The 18,572-nt window shown below is 38.7% G+C and overlaps 1 protein-coding gene across 2 annotated transcripts in view; it reads right to left on the reverse strand.

Annotated features, from left to right (window-relative positions):
• Positions 1-357: 357 nt before the first annotated feature.
• Positions 358-18,572, reverse strand: part of LOC102794755 (sodium-coupled neutral amino acid transporter 3-like) — a 35,489-nt gene continuing 17,274 nt past the window's right edge. For both annotated transcript variants that reach the window (XM_006806692.3, XM_006806691.3), the window contains 12 exons: positions 14,192-14,265; positions 13,946-14,038; positions 13,716-13,797; positions 10,032-10,114; positions 8,491-8,549; positions 7,990-8,136; positions 6,371-6,450; positions 5,881-5,981; positions 5,264-5,388; positions 5,017-5,161; positions 4,471-4,574; positions 358-3,354 (listed from right to left, as the gene is read on the reverse strand). In XM_006806692.3, coding sequence (XP_006806755.1) covers positions 3,250-3,354; positions 4,471-4,574; positions 5,017-5,161; positions 5,264-5,388; positions 5,881-5,981; positions 6,371-6,450; positions 7,990-8,136; positions 8,491-8,549; positions 10,032-10,114; positions 13,716-13,797; positions 13,946-14,038; positions 14,192-14,265 — 1,198 coding nt within the window. In that variant the 3' untranslated portion in view covers positions 358-3,249. The remainder of the gene's footprint in view (positions 3,355-4,470; positions 4,575-5,016; positions 5,162-5,263; positions 5,389-5,880; positions 5,982-6,370; positions 6,451-7,989; positions 8,137-8,490; positions 8,550-10,031; positions 10,115-13,715; positions 13,798-13,945; positions 14,039-14,191; positions 14,266-18,572) is intronic.

Consider the following 18,572-nt stretch of genomic DNA (forward strand, 5'->3'; position numbering starts at 1 on the left):
ATAACCTGTTTATTTCTTTGGATGTGATTACATATTACTGTTTTCTTCATTCTTTGGCACTTTGCTATTTTTGACCTGTTTACATGAGCTATGAAACATTTGCTTTTTAGTAAATTCCTGCATTTCACACGTCTACATTCGGCCCCAACTACATTATAAACTGTGACATATGCAGCTGTTGTGGTTCATTTAAAGCTGTTGATATTTTATTTAGTATACAACATAATTTAGCTAACTGAAATTCGCATTACAGAAGGTAAGCATTTAAATGCATGGAGGTAGGTTATTCATAATCAACTGAAAACAAAGAAAACTGAAAACTTTTTGAAGCATGTAAAAGAGGATGAAAGCTCAGAGTCATGTTACCCTTTATCTTTATTGCAATATTGTTTTACAGTACAACAACTGCCAGCAACATATTAAAATATATAGAGATACCAGAAAATAGACATGGATTGAAGGACAAAAAGGTTTAAAAGCACTTTGAAAATGATTACATTTACATTTTTAATCGAACTAAAACTTTAATCGCTATTTACATTATACAAACTAGATATGAATATAGAATATAAAGGGTATACATTTATATACATTATTTATAAATGATGCTGGCTGATGTCAATATTTAATATGTTACTATTCAGTCATACACATTTCCAAAAATCACACAAAGGGAGAGAAGGAGAAGACTAACGACTCTTTGATCTAAATAGAGGTCTGCAGAGATCATCTGGTATCAACCACTAGCACAGTGTATCCCCCTCATGTTGATGCCTCATTCGTGGGGTTTTTTTGTGTATTTTTTGCATGTTGTGAGGCCTTTGTGCGTGGGCACCATTTATAAACTCTTATACACTCACTGTATTTACCTAATGACGTCACATTACATACATGGCCGATAAAACATGGTGTCAGAGATAAATATAACCATTGCATTGGTTAAACAATACCAAAACACTAAGTTATGCCCAGGTGGCTGATTCAGATGATTCTTCCCCACACAGATACATAAATACATATCACAGCTAGACAATATTTAATAAAAATTGATTAAAAGAGGTTTGTTGTGTAACAAATAGACAGAACATATTAAGTTACCCACACAGCACTTATAGTAGTGTGGTGTAAAAAAAATTATGATGAAAAAAAAAAAACGAAAGAAAAGAAATTGTAGGCAGTCACTAACAACTCTCAGGAAGCAGCAAGGAAGTCAGACGTGACCCGACTACACCACTGATAAAATACCACTGACTACAAATGTAAGAAAAAACAAAACAAAAACAATAATCGTGTGTTTCATCACTGAATCCGATTCAACTTATACGTAAAACATGGAGTTTAAAACAACAGTTAAGATATCAATGGTAGAGGATTTCCGATCAGAGTATAGGTGCAGGTTAAACAACACAAATGCATACAGGTCATATATATCATAGAGATTTTTCTTTCTCTTTTTTAAATACAGACACTTAAAAACCTCCAAGAATACATCCAACAAATTAGTCGTTGCATTTAAAGAACAGACAAGAGCTGAAAATGATTACAGGGGCTTTACAGGGAAGCTAACTTTAATGCAGTCGTTTCAAGTAGTTTCTGACAGCCATCAACACGTTATTTATTCATCACTTACATTACATTAAGATTTAGTTATGTAGAGGACATGGCCTTAAAATCACATCTATCGAATATATTGTGTTTGCCTTTCACTGTATTAATGCTACAAGAAGTTGTGCTTATCAAAGAAAAGTGCTATTGCTAAGCGGCGACTTTTCAAGAGTGATAAAGAGAAAGAAAACCCCTGTCGTTCTGTTAGAGATCAGGCTTGTGCTGGACACTCAAATGTTTACTAACCACTTCACAAAGTGACCCTGTTGCCATTGTAATATAGATATTTTGGTTATCTCAGATTCCTTCCAGTAAAATGTTCCGAATACAACACATCCCAATTTTCTTTTTCTAAGTAACAATGAAATCTTGCCCAATTTCAGTTACGTCTTCAGTCTGTACAAACTCACAGATGAGTTTTCTGGTACCATTCGTGATAGTGATTTACACAGTAACACTGAAAAAGAGAACGTCTTGGCGTTCTTTCACATAATGTGTAACCCAGACACCCGAAAACCACTGAAAAGGCTCCCGGCTAAAAACCCTTTCTCTCTCTGGTATTGCTAGCCTCAGTTAGCAGCTGAGGATCAAGCTTTTAGTCTATACTGCATCATAGACTATCATATAGGTTTTCATCAAGTAGAGATTAATAATAAAAAATATACATCTAGTATATGTTGTGTAGGAATCTCATAGTAAATGTGCTGACTGTGCCATATATTTTGTGGTTTTGCACCCTGCTCTGTCAGAGGTGGGGATTTTAACTCCCGCCCTCCAGAAAAACATAAAAAATATCAGCAGCAGTACAGGTTAAGGAAGTGGGAACTAAAGGCAGCACACCTTGAAGGAATAATTCAGTCTTAAGTCTTTGTGCCAAAATAAACTCACTGTGCACTGGCTGCAAATACATATTTACTATTAAGATATAGGTGTGCTATCTATCTGTAAGTAGTTCCAAAGATGCTGAATTATTCTTTCTATCAGTCCAGTAATGTCACTTTTACTATCACTTGTCTCCGCAATTGCACATAATAAATCATATTTAGTTATTTAAATAACTTCAATAATAATAATAATAATAATAATAATATCCATGAGAATCATGAAAGAATTATTGATTAATCAATTTCATTCAACAGTTAAAAGGAGGGCTGCTTATTAGAATCTAAGTAAGAGTTTGCAGAGCTATAGATAATCTTAGGATAAGATCTGAGTAGTGAGAGGAGCAGATGCTCATGACTAACACAGGTGCAGGTGTATAAAGACGGCAGCTTTCTACATTGTTGCTTTTCTGTTTGCTTTAACATCTTTCTCACAAGGCACAGCCTCCAAGCATCACCGTCAGCACCTGCTCTTTCAGTGAATTCCCAAAGAGCCCTCCACGAAAGCTTACTGGCCTGGATCTACGGTCACCGTTTGACAGGATGCGCGGTGTAATACAACCACGTCAGAGCGAGAGCACTTGCCGAGGAACCGAGAGCCCTCCCCCCAAACTCTACACTCTGTGGACAATATCTTTCTAATGGGAAAGAGAGGGCATCTTCAACATCAACTGTGATTCAAAGTAAAAACAGTAAAATTACAACACAAGACTAAATCAACAATATAAAACCTGAAAATAAAAAAAGAAACGGAAGGTGGCGCTTAGTGACCGCTGCTGGCTTTGCTGGTCCCCGTTGTCCAGTCAATGATGATAAAGCTGAGGCTCATTGTCATAAACAGGAAACCAATCCCAGCGAAGCAGGCAGCCTGAGCGCAGAAACGGAGAACGCAAGTTAAAGAAAGGCAAGCAGTAAAGAAAGCAAGTAACTATGTTATCAGCTCAGAGTGTTACTTTACGGTTATGTCCGTAAACACAGTTTGTTTTTTGGGGTTTTTAAGTTTAGCTCGTGTACAATTCAAACAGTAACATGTGATTGAAGTGCAGACCTTCAGTTTTAACGTACAGATAGCCTTGCATATTCAGGGGCTCAACCTTAATTGGACAAACTCACAAAATTTTAAATATGAAGACTTTTTTTAATACTTGGTGTACAATCAAGAGACACCTTCGCTCTTTAAAACATTTCAAAGCGGTTAAAGTGAAATCTGCCTTAGTGCTCGTGTATCACATCACAGATGGTGAACCTGTGACAAAACTGCAGTACAATAATACTTGGTGTCATTAATTAAAAGTTTGTTAAAGTTTATTAAGTATAGGAAATGTTATGAGTTTCCATGTCATTAGATCTTAGTTATACATGTAATGATATGATACCTAACATGTACTCAGGAGACAAATATGGCTGAGTTGATTTCTTCACGTGGTTATAATGCACATCCATGTAGGATTTCTGAGGCTGGTACAACTTTTAATATTAGTGAATTTTATAAATGGTTCCATAAACACAGTTTACAATGTACAGATAATCATAGCATCCCTTGAAAATAATGGGTTTTTTTTAGCCTTTTGCCAGTTGGTTTAACTTCTCACCTTTGCCTCACTAATGTAGATGTGTGTGCCTGCATGTGCTGGTACAGCCTGACGTCACTTTTGGCCGTTTTTTTTTTTTTTTTTTTTACTGAATTGTTACTTCAATATAACTAAAATGAAACTCTCTGATAGACCCAGTAGGTACACGGCAGTAAGATTTTTAAATGATCTCAAATGCACTCCAGTTTCTTTTGTTTAATTCTGATATATTTAAAATCTGGCAAACTACAGACAATTGATGAACTATTCAACTGGAGTTTTAATTCCTTTCCTCGTTTCCTTCTTTCAGTGTTACACAAAGCACCTACTGTAAAATAATATGAAAACTCAATACTGCGTGGGGACGTCTCTAAACGCTGAACTTAATTTTCTATCTCTCTCAATATGCTCACCAGAATTTTGGGGAAGGAGCGCAGCGGCTCCTCTTCTTTGGGTACAATGCGAATGTAGAAGACAGCAGGGAAGATGAAAATGAGACAAGGAGCGGATGTGGCACCTGGAAAACGCAAAACAGAAAATGATTCTCTGTGATTGACACCCTTCGGTCCTTAATAAGTCCTCCAAACCATTCTAACAGGACTGTAGTAACAAATCATATGGAAATTAACAGAAAATGGAAAACAGGTGTAGTTACATTCAATTTTTCACTACCGAAAATAATATTAATGATTTAAAGCTCAAAAGTTTGGCAGATGGTCAATTCCACATTTTTTCAAGGTCTGATCAAGAACAATTCACCAAAATTGATTTTTTTTTACTTGATTAACTGTGTTGTGGGGGTGTATTAAGGGAGGTAAGCCATTACTGACAGTGGGCAGTTAGAACAAATTAAAGCCACATTAAAGGAAACAGTTTTACTAGCAACCAGGGTTTTACATGTTGGTGTTTTAATATGTAAATCCACCCCAACAACCTTGTCACATGGTTGATCTACTTACCAATGATTCCAAAGATGCCCAGTATGTTGGGAGCAAAGATGACCAGGAGGTTGATGAAAAGGAGCAGAATGAAAGCAATGGCGATGTGGCGAGGCCAGTAGAACGTCTTATTAGGAAACGCCATCTGCTGGATCGCTCTCCTTACCTTAAAAAAAAAAGAAAAAAGAAAATTCACTGTTTCACATTGCTTCTATGAAATACAATATAAGCATGATGAATAAACGGTAAGTTCTAAATGCGTACTTACAGGAAAGAGCACAATTGGCACAGTGAGCGTGACAGCAGTGAGCACAGCCACACGCACACACAAAATCAAAGTGTCGTACGGGTCAATGCGGCTGTATGTGTGGAGCAGCTCTGCTTCCACTTCACCTGGAAGACATGAGGACAGGATAACAGAGCAGGTTTAAGGAACACGTAGAAGATCTTTAAATGCATTTTAGTCAATGCAGAATGCATTATTTTATGTTAAGGGATTATATCTCCATGTAGTACTAGACTAAATCTTTGTATTAATATGTTTGATTGCTTTTCATTGTTTTTATTTTATTGATGTCATTATGTCCTTGTTGCTAATATGCTTAGGTTACATTGCTTGTTTGTATATTAATTAATGTGAGTATGAGCATAACATGAGAAATAAATAGGAAAAAATTAGCATTGTGAATGACTCTGTAATATGCTACTAGATCTAAAAACCTTGAGAAATGTAGATGTACAGTATGGCCACTAGAGGGCATAGAAACATTATTACAGGCCTTCAGGATAGATAGATAGATAGATAGATAGATAGATAGATAGATAGATAGATAGATAGATAGATAGATAGATAGATAGATAGATAGATAGAGGACCACGCCTCACCATAGAAAGTTAGGTATCCAAAAAGAGCAGCCAGGAAGTACATGATGTACATTATTGCAATGGAGATGTTGGCCACATGCTGCATCTTTTTCTTGGTGGCACTGAAACCAGAAAATATTGCCATGTGATGTCATAAACACGCACACAAACACAGACACACACAAAATATTACTGTATTATGCCCACAAAGAAAACATGTAGCCCAGCTACTATAAAATACCGTCTTCTGCTCCAGGGCTACTTCTCTTGCACGCATATGCAAAGATTCAAATTAAAAGCACCAGTGGGTCAAAGCGGGATGATGCATTTAAACTAACAGCATGCTACATCATTCAAGCAGTGCCAACATACTTCAAAATAAAGTGAAAGCAGTGCATGTGACTAGGTTGTGATCAGCCAAGCACAAAGCAGACACAGTAGCTTTGCTCTTTGTTATGCAATTTATTTCTTATCCAAGAACTTGGCAGGAGTTGCCATTATAAGAACATACTTGCGCAGCTCTGTGTAGATGGGGAGCACCTCAGGATGGCACACAAAGGCAAACGCCAGGATGGGGATGGTGTAGGCCGTCTGAAAATGAACCCCAACAGGTCACCATAGATACAGCAGCGCCATCCCAGACGTCTTACCACCAACCTCGCGCTTTTACTGCCCAATACTCCCCGAGACACATCACAGAGAGCTAATTGTTTCCCTGTGATTAACTTGGGCCTGGCTGTAGACCAGCTTTAGCCTATTTAAGAATGCCTTACTGGTAAGCTGCTAAGCAGCAGGAATTGGTCTTACTAGCCTGGGCAAAGAAAGTTTCATACTTTAATAAATTCCTGATAGGATTTCATGAAAATCACGAAAGAAATAGTCAGTATTTGCTAATGTTCTGGGGCTTGTTCTTGAGGTTGTTAATCCTAAGATGATGGAAATTCTCTGGTTTCTGTTCTTAAACTTTCAGCTCTGTGGTAACAGGTGCTGTGGACCTAGGTCTAGATGTAGACCTAGACCTACATTACTGAAGCAATTCTTAAATAAATTGTCCAAATAAAATTGTTAAAAAAATTAAGCTATAGAAACTGAAAACACTGCTCAATGAACAAACATTTGTCTTGTTGCAATTGTTTACTGATGGAAAAAATGCCTGTTATTGGCATCTTGTTGGGATGAAGTAAATATTTGCGTGAGATAGACTGAAAATGTTCTGACTCAATTTTATAATGAAATATGTTCACAAGTGATTCATTCTAAAGATTTTTAAAAGTTTGAACCTAAATGCATTTTTGTTGGAGGTAACCAAAATGAGTCTTACTGACTGGTAACTAAAAGCTCCATTACAGCTATATCGCTTAAGAGAAAAATGAGCACTGAGTAAAATTATTTTCCCCCGCTTCCTGTCTCTTAAGATGCTTCCACATATTTCTAGCTTCACTGAATAAAAATTGAGGCTCTGGTCTTTATTGACCAGTTGCCATGGTGAATCCTGGCATTTTTGTTGGCTCTTCTTTATTACCCGCAAACGTGCTCATAAATCAATGTGAACATAGAGTTAACTCTGATCCCTGTTCTGGAGTTTCCGATCGCAGAGTTTATAAACTCGGAGTTCAGGGTTACGCACAGTTTGTTAAATCTGCTTCCTGGAACAGGCCGTGGAAAGAAAGTGAACTGATAAATTTATCTAGCTGTGGTTAAGGTTCTTTGAAGACCATCCTGCTGTGAACGTATCTAGTCTTTGTAAAGAAAAAAACAAAACAAACGTACTTAGTAAAATGTCAGGCCTTTCCCAGTTCACTCATTACCTGTCTCTTTGGCCCAGAGAGGGCAAACCTGGTGATGTCACTATAGGAACCCAAATGCCAAAGCAATTTCTTCAGACAGCTCATGGGTCACTGTCCACCTTCAAGACTTTAATTAATCTGGGTTGTGTCTAGTGTTAAAAGCTTGATAAATGCCCTGATCTCTTGCTTAGTGCAATTGAGTGCTTCAAACCAAGATTTCCATGCTTAGACTGTGAAGAGGCACTGGCAACATGCTGAAGATGACTGTGAAATAAGTGGGTGGCTGTCAGTGGCCATGGCAGTGCAGGTGCATTTGCAGAGTGAGTGACATGCGTGAACCTACTTGAGAGTTGAGGTTGGCCATTTTGGGAATACAGGCAGGATCTTCCTCCCCACCAGGATCTGTGACATTCATCCAGCTGGCAGTGCTGGTAGCGTTAAATGAAAAGTCCGTAAATGGACAAGGGACGTTGAACTTCTTGTAGATGACCTGTTCATCGCAGAGGAGAAAAGTGTCAGGCAGAAACGAAGGCTTTGGGACGCAGTTAATATATAAACAGGTAGAAAATATGTCACTGAGACCCCCAGAGAGAAAACGAGAGTGAGAGAGTAAAGAGTGGATTATAGCTCACGCAGCCAAAACTAGGTCAGAGAAACACTGAGAACACAGCCTGGAACAGCCGCATGCAGACATTAGTCCATAGCAATGAGTAGGGACAGTAGGGAATACTAAATAGGTGGTGGGAGGCTCCCAGCGCATCTGACTATGCTGTCACCCAACAGACAATAATAAAGATGTGACGTGTCGTTTACATGTGTGCATTGCTAAAATCAGAGGACTTACAGCAATGAGGAAGAACACCATGCAGCTCAGTGAAAAGCCACTGGTGTATCCCAGATATCCTGTAACACAAATGATTCATTAGTCTTTCATGTCGTCATGAAATATAAGAAACATCTAAGGCATCACTAATAACTAATCACATGTGAGGTAAAGCAGCACAACACACAGCATAAACTGACTTAATATACTCATTAGTGGAGTCAGACTGCTGCACCGACTGGCTCTGTTGTTCCAGTCGGTGACTCGACAGGACACGGACTTCTTACAAGAGGTCAGAAAATATGCGCCCTCTTGTCATTTCCAACCTACACATCCTTTTTCTTCCTTTCCTTTATTTTATTTTGTGCTGCTTTATCATGCACGACATCCGACTGTCTTTCTGAAATGCAATGTGTGCCACAAGAATTGTAGTTTAGAAAATGAATGAACTCCTCTCTTTATTGTACCTGCAAACTTCTACAAAGAAGAGGAATACAGGATGTGACAAAGAAGGAGGTGTGTCATTGTTTGGAGTTCCCTTTCACGTTTTACTTTTTAAATGTTGAAGCTGTTTCGTAGCATTTCTTTCAGATTTTGCTTCTTTTTTTCCCCACTGAACCTGGATCCTATCTGCTATTTGCTAACCTGCTTCATTTAACCTATGGATGTAGCTTTAGTTGTTTAACTTATCTTTACCTTCTCATATCAAAGATCTGTAGTTTTGGGACCTTGGTTCTGGTGTCTTACATTTGAGTTTTGTCACTCTTTGCTAAAAAAGGGAAAAAAACAAAAAAACATCTCACTTGGCCCTGAAATACCTTCTCGCTGCCAGTAAAACTATTAATAAAGCATGGGCATCATCCAGAGAGAGAATTCACTGTCCTAAAATCAAAACAAAAACATGTATGAAAGGGCCTTAAAATATTTGATTAAAAAAATACTATAAGACATGAGATCAGTTAATCAAACGAGTTAGAGGAAATTCTTATTTAGGCAATATGCTTGGTTCAGTGTTTAAGCATTGACAGGGGACATAAATCTACTCAAAGCATCGTTGATTGCTAAGTATTTTAAATCTTAGGAGCCAAATTTTTTGTAATATCTAAGGTTGGTTTGACTAAGATAGTTTAGACCAGAGTGTAGGTTTAGGCCAGACTAGACCATCTCACAAAAACATTTTAAGTCAAACAAACTTGGCTTAAATGAGCTAGTCTATGTTACCCCTGGGTTATAATAACACTAAAACGCAATGTTAGCATTCTATCAATCGGGGATTCTTCTTCATCACAGCTTTGCTGCCAGCAGCTTCTCTAAAGCTGCATAATTAAAGCCAGCTAGCACTAAGCTCTAGGCTTTAAGCTTTTCCTGGGGTCCTCCTTCTGTTTGAAACATTTTCTGAGGGAAAACAGCCGAGCTAACAGGACGCCAAGAGAAGAACTGCATTCATATTTCTAATATACTGCCTTGCTTGGCCTTGTATGAGCCACAGTTTAGCACGAGCAGCAAAAAATAAGCTCCTACTTAATCCTGTTCCAAACAAAGTCATGACATTTCACACTCACCTAGCTGTTTCATGAGAGCCAGTGGTAATATTATTGCAATAGATACGATGATCACAAGGTAGTTTCCATTCAGGTACCATTCACTGCAGAGAGGCAGAAACACAAGACAGAAACAGCTTAATGTCAAAACGATGCATAAGAAATTAAAAATGCGTGAACACCTTACACAGTACGCTAAAAAAAGGATTATTCTTTATCGCCACAAATATGCCAAGCAGTTTAATTCACATCTGAAAAGAAAGGAGCATAAACAAAAATTCAGCTGGCTTGAAGTCAAACATTTAGAGGTGAAAATATAAGCCTCTTTGCTGCCCGTAGCGCACGACACAAAAAGCTGTGGCTGTAACAAGGAAACAGAGGTCACGTTCCTCAATATTTTTATGAGAGGGTTTTTAGGGGTTCTTGCACGACATGACATGACATGACAGGACATAACAAGTTTAACTTTAATGTCTCTAATTAAATGGATTTCCAGACCTGTCAGCTGTTATTATTCTGCAAATTAAGATAAGAGTCACATTTAACAAAGACTATACTCAGTAACATTAATCCCAGAGTTCTTTTGAATAACATGGACACTGACATAAACATGGATGTTGTCATAAAGGAGGTTCTTCTATATTAGTATATTATGAGTTTAGATAATATACTGTATATACTTTTTTTGTATTTAATCTGACTATCATTGCATATCATATCAGTGTTATATGGAACACAGGGAACGACTACATATTGTGCAAAGCAGGAAAAACAGAATCTTGGCTACAAAGAAGAGATTCATATGTGGAGTTGAGCAAAACATACAAAAAACAGACTCCTCTGACACAACGTGCCACACGTTACAGTCACATGAAGAGCAACGTCTAGGAAGAAACCTGTGAGTTATTTTTAGCAGGACACAGTATGGGGTGATTCCTTTCCAGCCTTCTGTCAGGTGAGAGATGCAACATCTGTTGAAGGATACACACCCACGGTCACGTATCTTAGAAAAGAACAGGCTCATCTATCCCTTGTCTATCCTCTTCTTACCCTGCCCTACAGCCATCTGGCCTATGGGACACAATCTCTCACTGAAACACACACACACACACACTCACACACAATTCCTTAACCTCTTAAGCCCCAAGCCTACCTGATCTCCTGCCTTTTGCCCCCGTATCAGGGGGCGTTGGGGCTTAAGAGGTTAAAAAAGACAGATGTAGAATCACAATTTACCTCCATAAGAACATATAGATACAGCCCTCTGGACACTGAGGCACCAGCAACCTGATCATAAGCTGAGCGATCAAACATGTAATCAAACACGCTGACACAGTCTCCAGTGTTCATTAATTGTGTATGTGAGCTAGCAACATAAGACACCCAAACACAAAAGGACACGGACACGTTTACATATGCAGAGGGTGGTCAAAATATATGCAACCCCGTGCATACGAGACAAAGGAAATGATCTATGTTAAAATTAACATTTTAAATGTTTGTTGAGGTTGTGTGCAGCACAAGCAGGATTTAACAAAACCATTTGACAGAGTTTAGTATATGGTTGTGTTTGTTAGGAGATGTGATGCTCCCCTATTATTTTCGCCGCCCCCTCTACAGTCCAGCAACATAAACGCGCACCCACTGACAGGATGAAATGCCACTGGGACAATCTAGCCTGTCATTTCAAATAAACAGTGATTGTTGACCGTGACCCACAGCACCGAGACCGCTACACAGGGAAAACAGAGCTGAGACCAGAAAACAATGTGGACGCTGTGTCACAGTACATTACTTCTACTGGGACTGCATATAGTGTGACACAACAATCTAAACTTTTACGAGCAAATGTAGCAGTGAGCCTTCTTTCCCCACTCTAAAGGTAAAAGCCAACAATGTGCATGCACTATTTTTGGGGCAAGCTTAATAATTTGGAGGAAACAGTCCCTCCACTTTAAAGATTTCCATAAGCCTCTTTATCTGAAGGCTGAGTAACTTGCAACTGTAACGTGTACACTCTCATTTCTCCCCCCTTCTTCAACCCCTTCTCTCAAAAACAAAAAGGTAGGTGAGGAGAGGCTCTAATTGGGGTAAAGGCTGACAGGGCAGGATCACACTTGAAATCCCATCTAAGAAAGGGAGTGTTGTTTGTCCCTGAGACCACCTGCACTAACCAGTGATATCCCATGGTTTACATTTTCAGCTGTGGAGTCTAGCGGTGTTTTGATGTCAGTGCTCTCGTTGGTCGCGGTGCTCTCCTCCTCCGGGGTGACCCTGACAGCTGTTCTCACGCCAGCTGCTCAGCGCATCCAGAGCAGCACCAGGCCCGACAACTGCCGCAGCTTGGCAGGACTCCTCTGTAGATGCTGAAATCTTTGCTGACGCAGAATGACTGCATGAGGTCCCATTGAGAAGAGTACACTACGTTTTGTAGTGTGAGGAGGTTTGTGGATGTCAGCAAATGTCATACTGACCCAGATTTAAGTGCATTATCATACTTTTGCAAAACATCGAAATGTAGCATTTATAATTTGAGCAACAAGACCAAAATATAGTTTTCACATTTTACAAGAACAGATTTTTGACATACAGTACTGTGGAAAAGTGCTGAGCCACTCCTAACTTTCTTATATTTTGCTGGGAAAATTCAGGAACAGTTCTTCATTCTTCTTGGAGGACATTCAAAGCTCTTCTTTGGATGTTAGTTGCATTTTGTTTGATTCTCTATCAAGATGATCTCACACTGCTTCAATAATGTCAAGGTGTAGGGGAGACCTATCAGTGATGGATTGTGTTCCACTGTGTGTTTTTACACCCGCATATGCTTTTATTGCGGTGGCAGTGTGTTTGGGATCAGCCAATCAGCCGCTTTCCAGATGGTGTTGCATGGTGGATCAAAATCTGACTGTACTTTTCCACATTCCATCAATTTCATAAAATAAAATGAAATGCAGCCCCAAACCATGACACAGCCGCAACCATGTTTTACAGATGGCTGTAGACAGTCACTGTTACACTACTCTCCTTCCCCTCTACATACTGACAATACATTCAACAAAAATGTCAAAATGTCAGATACTCTCCATCTGCTGTTTGCTAATAGTTTTTAATCAGCCACTTCTTTTGTCCTGCACTTGACAATTTTCCTTAATTTTTTTAAGGACACACTGCACGTCATGTCGAGATGTAGCTCTCTGTGAATCATCTTGTTGATGCAAAAATACTATTTTATGCCTTCCTCTGTTATTTTGGATAAAGAAATGGGTGGAAATGACGTGTTTTTGTAAAAGCATGCTAGTAAAAAGGGCCAAAAGATTTAAAATTTAAAATAGTTTCTTTGCAAAGTTTTCTGTTATGTGGCCTTTTCTGGCCTTTTTCACTGTTGAATGAGTCAAAGAACAGTGTTAGATGGTTTAATATGAGCACCAAATATGAGCACCAAAAAAAGCAACATTCATCTGAAGATGGTCAATGAGCAAAAATGCAGCCAGTGTCTAAAGAAAAATATCGAATGACCTTCAGAAAGCCTGTAGAACTATCGCTCAAGAACACCTTAAAAACTGCAATGAAAACTTTTGAAGAGTACTATATAGAGTAGTATTTGCATTCTGCGCCTTCTGTTCTCTGGATCTGATATCAAACGTTGCAAAAGTGAGCAAACAAATATTTGTAGTATTTTATATTTTGTGTGCATTAGCAACTCACCCTGCAGGTTTGTCCACTTTTAGAAAAGCCTGGATGACCAAAGGCATCTCATATTTGACTATGTAAAGGTAACTGGACATGGCTGTGGACAAGACATATAAGCACATATGTTAGTACAAACATATTGCAGCAGATAATAATATCAATAATAATATAAATATCCCTGAAAATAAAATAATAGAAAAGACAGTGTGGCAGTGTGGGGAAGATGGCAGTGTGTGTGACCTCACCCCCAATGTTCTGCAGCGTGATGGCGATACCTGCCGCCATCTTCCCCGGGGTGCCAAACGCCCTGTATCCAAGCTGCTCATATGCACGTATGCCTGAGGGATAAAGGCCGCGAGATAAAAAAATATTATTCATGGATTAAATCCAGGTCATAGAGTAGAGAGGATTCACACACTGTAATCATTCGATACTGCAATCAATTTACGTATGCTAATGAGAAAATCCACATCGTTTAGCTCCACACGTACCTACAATGCCAGACGACTTCAGCAGTAAATGGATGGAATATGATGAAAGCACTGCTACCACTGTTAGCAGTAACCTGAAACAAAAGGACAACATCAGGTGAACATTACTGCCACTTCTCCCACCAACCGTCACGACTAATCGACAACCCTAAAAAAAATGTGGTTTTATATGTAACACTTTTACACCGCACATTATGCCAGAGGTTATTTATACAGCTGCACAATAAGCTTTCATTATCTATAGTTGCGTAGGAAAACTGGTGTCCCCGTGGCTTCGATTTATACCAGATTGTTACTCCAGCTGAACCAAGGAGGTTACCCTGTGTGCCCCTCTGGCCTCATAACTAACGGCTCACACACCAGATGGGCTGTTTAAAAAAACATTTTCAGTCCTAAGATTGACAGACAATGAGAAGGAGCAAAATCCTTTGTAAACAGTAATCATCCTTCTCTTTATTCCACAGTGGGAAATAACCTACTTCAGCCACAACATGTCATTCTCTCCGTTTTCAAGAGCTGAGTTATTTCCTTAGGAGGATCTTTTGTTTTGCAATTTTTCTTCTTCTCTTTTCTCTTTTCTATTCGATAATTTGATTCATATAATTGGACACAGGAACAGGCTAATTGTATTCTCCTTCAAAAACAGATTTCACTGTTGTGCTCATTAAAAAATATGTTTTATTTTGAGTTTCTGTTTCTTTCAAGCCACCATTGTTCAAGCAGAGACCGCTCCAGATGCCTGACCATCTGCAGTGGTCTCTGTTTAGAAATCAGAGCTGATATTAGCAAAGATTTGAAAAATAAACGTTCTTAGTGTATAAATATACATGCACAGAGTAACCACAAAAACATGGTCTACTTGTGTTGTATTTATAGATGGATATGTGTATTTATATAGATGACTTGCCAGTACTTTAATGTAATATTCTAACATTTTACTGGGATATTTTAAAAAGAGACGTTTAGAGAAATATCACAATTTTAAGAATTTCGTTTACGTTTCACACGTGATATACTGACTTTCCCAGACCCCGTCCACTTCATTTCAACTATTTTTCTCCTTTCTCTTTTGCTGTTACTGTTGGCAACATTATTAATGTTCTTTCTCACACGCCCTCCTCTCTCCATTTCCCTCGCTTTAGAAAGGCTAGGCAGCCGGTCTTTCACCTCTCCTTCAACTCTTGGCCACTTTACAGTTTTTTTTTGTTTGTTTGGGGGTTTTTTTCCAACTATGTGAAAGAATGCTGGGCTGACTTGAGGGCAAGGATTTAGTCAGTCAAGTGGCAGTGGGAGGACAGATCTGCTGACAGTCAAACAGACTGACACACTTGGGTCACTGTAGTTCTGTTCTCAGCTTTCCACCCCACTGCATTCCTGCCCAGACCAGTGACACTGACCCACTTAAGCACCCACAAGCAAAAATCGGGGCGATATAAAACATCTGGAGATATAACTGAACCTTAAATCACCTTACATCTGGTCAGCATCCACCATAAATATTTACAGATAGTAGACAAATACAAGGTATACACTCACTGGACACTTCATTAGGTACACCTATTCAACTGCACTCTAACACAAATTTTTAATCTGACAATCCCACTGTAGCAACTTAATGCGTTTAGGCATACAGAAAATGGTAAAGACGACCCGCTGAAGTTTAAATCGAGCATTAGACTGTGGAACGTGACTTTGAACATAGTTCATTACTAGAAAACTGTACTTCATGAAGTATTCAGTGAGCGTGAACATCTAAACATCATGCATGCATATTGTTCCGCCATCCCTACAGTTTGCCAACTAAAATACATGTAACTATTGACTTACACACAGTCAATAATGACTTACAGTATGTGGGTTGTTGCCCTGCAGGCCTAAATAATTACCTATTAACATATGCAATTTAGCTTATAGTAGTTCATTCATTTATATTATTATGTTTTGTTTGTATGTTTTATTACTTTTTTCCACTTATTTGAGCAAACACTAGTATTGTGTTCAGAATGACACAGTTCACTGTATGATAGTGTGACAAAAAAGCAGTTCGCTGACTCCACTGTCCTGCATGTCAAAGAGTCCTTGAGTGAAAGCTGTAGGATAAGGAAAACAGCACTTGTGTACATGAAGCTCATAGTGATAAAGTGTTTTGAGTGCTCAAATTGAGTAACATAAGCACTATATAAGTACCAGTGCATTTAATAAAAGATTATATGGGACTTCTGAAGCAATTGACAGCCTGAAGCCCTATCTAGAGCCCAGAAACATTTCCAGCATTTCTTGCCAAATGGTGTCTCTGATCTTGACTTTGTTTCTCAGTTGCTGCTCTATTGTTTGGTACAAGATCATACAGATATGGACAAAAAGACAAAAAGGAAGAGGCTTTCATCTATAACAGGATGGATAAATAGACACTACTTGTTTCATTTGGTCACGTACTATAAACTCGCACATGCTTATTTGCTATGAGTTTGTTTCAGCTGTTGGTTACTTATTGTTATACGCACACAGGTAACATCACAAATACAAAAGGTTTGGATGCTGTAAAAAATGCACCTATCCAGTTCAAAACAGTTCAAAGGCAACATATTAATGGTATGTCGACTATTTTTAAAAGTGATTTCTTCCTTGCTCGTTGGTTAATGGACTACTTCGTCATATTCTTCCTTTTCTATTGTAGCAACAGTTTTTTACAGGGTTGCTGATTTGGATTGCAAGCTTTCAGCACAGATGCATGGTGTTGCTATATGTGCAGCATAACTAAATTTTGTGTGCATTGCAGCTTGGCAATGTCTTGCTGAAATAAGCGAGGCCTTAGATTTCAATTTTTAAATGAAACATTGTTAAATGATCACTGGTTGGCTGTACGGCACAAACTAATGAAACAGTTTGGATCAAGACAGATTTACATTTAGAAACAAGGATGTAGTATCCTTGAATGGCATTTAAAGATCGATCATCAAGTTACAAGCACACCAAAGACACAGCGCTATTATACATTTTATTACTTGACGTTTCACTTTAACTGAAAGACAGTTCAATAAACTGTGGCTGTCAGAAATCTCTAAGAAATTGAGTGCTATGCGTCTTAGAACAGGGCCCTTTAATCATTCAAAGAAAGATGTGTAGGTTCAGCACCAGCCACCTTACAGTCTCTCACCATTAATCAGGGATGACAAGAAGACAAGAAGATGAGTGAAAGTGCTGATTCCACCCATGGGATTATCCTCTAGAAACACAAACCTGATTATTTTTCAGAACTGTGCAATAAAACAGATTAATCTTCAAACTATAAGCTTTGTGAAAATGCACATTAAGACCCAACAAACCACGCAAAGCTTTGACAGCTCATCAGTCCAGTATTGAATCAACACGTTAGCTTTAATATTGTTGTTTTAGAAAAGAAATAGGAGCTATATTGCACCCCAGAGTATTACTATGTCTTACTATAAATCACGTCATTATGAAACTGATGCTAAGATAGGATACATGGATACAGTAGACCTGTCTATAATGGAATGGGATTCAGATAGGGCGGTGTCATGTCTTTTTTTTTATAATTGTTCACCTTCATCCAACTCACGTTAGTTCTGCTTCCGCTCTTTGTCCTATGTCCCGACAGTTTACGGCTACACCCGTGTATCACACCCTCAGTATATATACTCCCCTGCATCCCCCCGTTCCTTTGAGAGACGGTCTTGTGGTTTCCCTTCAACATTTTCTACTCTGTTCTCCTTGAGTTCTTTTGTTTGGAGTTGAGATTTTGCTCGAGTATTTTTGCTAGCGTCTTTGTGTTTCCAGTGAGCTTTATAGATGAATGATGCTTTTGTTGTTTTTGGATTTTGGCCTTGGTGCGTTTGTTTGCTTGTCTGAACCTGTATGACCCTCTCTTTGCATTAAAGATTGAGATTTTGGGCTTTAACATGATTGTTGCAGCTACCATGACAGAAAGATATAAAAATATGCTGGGTGATGCCAGGAGATGACACAACAACAAAATCTAAAGCAATTTAGTATTTAGTTTGCAAGATTTTAAGGATCATTCTGATCGTCTGTGAAGGTTCTCAGTCATCCAGGTCATCGTGGTCTAAGGAGCTTGGAAAGAAAAGCGTCTGGACTCTGAGACGTTTCACCTCTCATCCGAGAAGCTTCTTCAGTTCTAGGATCAAATGGTGGAGAGTCCCAGATTTAAGCCCTATGGGAGTGTCCCTCCAGGAGAGACAATGGACCCCCCAATGATCCTCTACCTAATCACACAAGCCAAAGTATGAAGACAGGTGTGGGTCACAATCAGTCAAAGTTTGGGTGAGCCCATTGTGAAACCTAACCCCACCTTATCATGTGATTTCCTGAGATCAGATGGCCCATGATCATTCTGATCGCC

This window comes from Neolamprologus brichardi, chromosome 5, assembly GCF_056152115.1.
Source record: "Neolamprologus brichardi isolate AB-2024 chromosome 5, ASM5615211v1, whole genome shotgun sequence".
NCBI lineage: Eukaryota > Metazoa > Chordata > Actinopteri > Cichliformes > Cichlidae > Neolamprologus > Neolamprologus brichardi.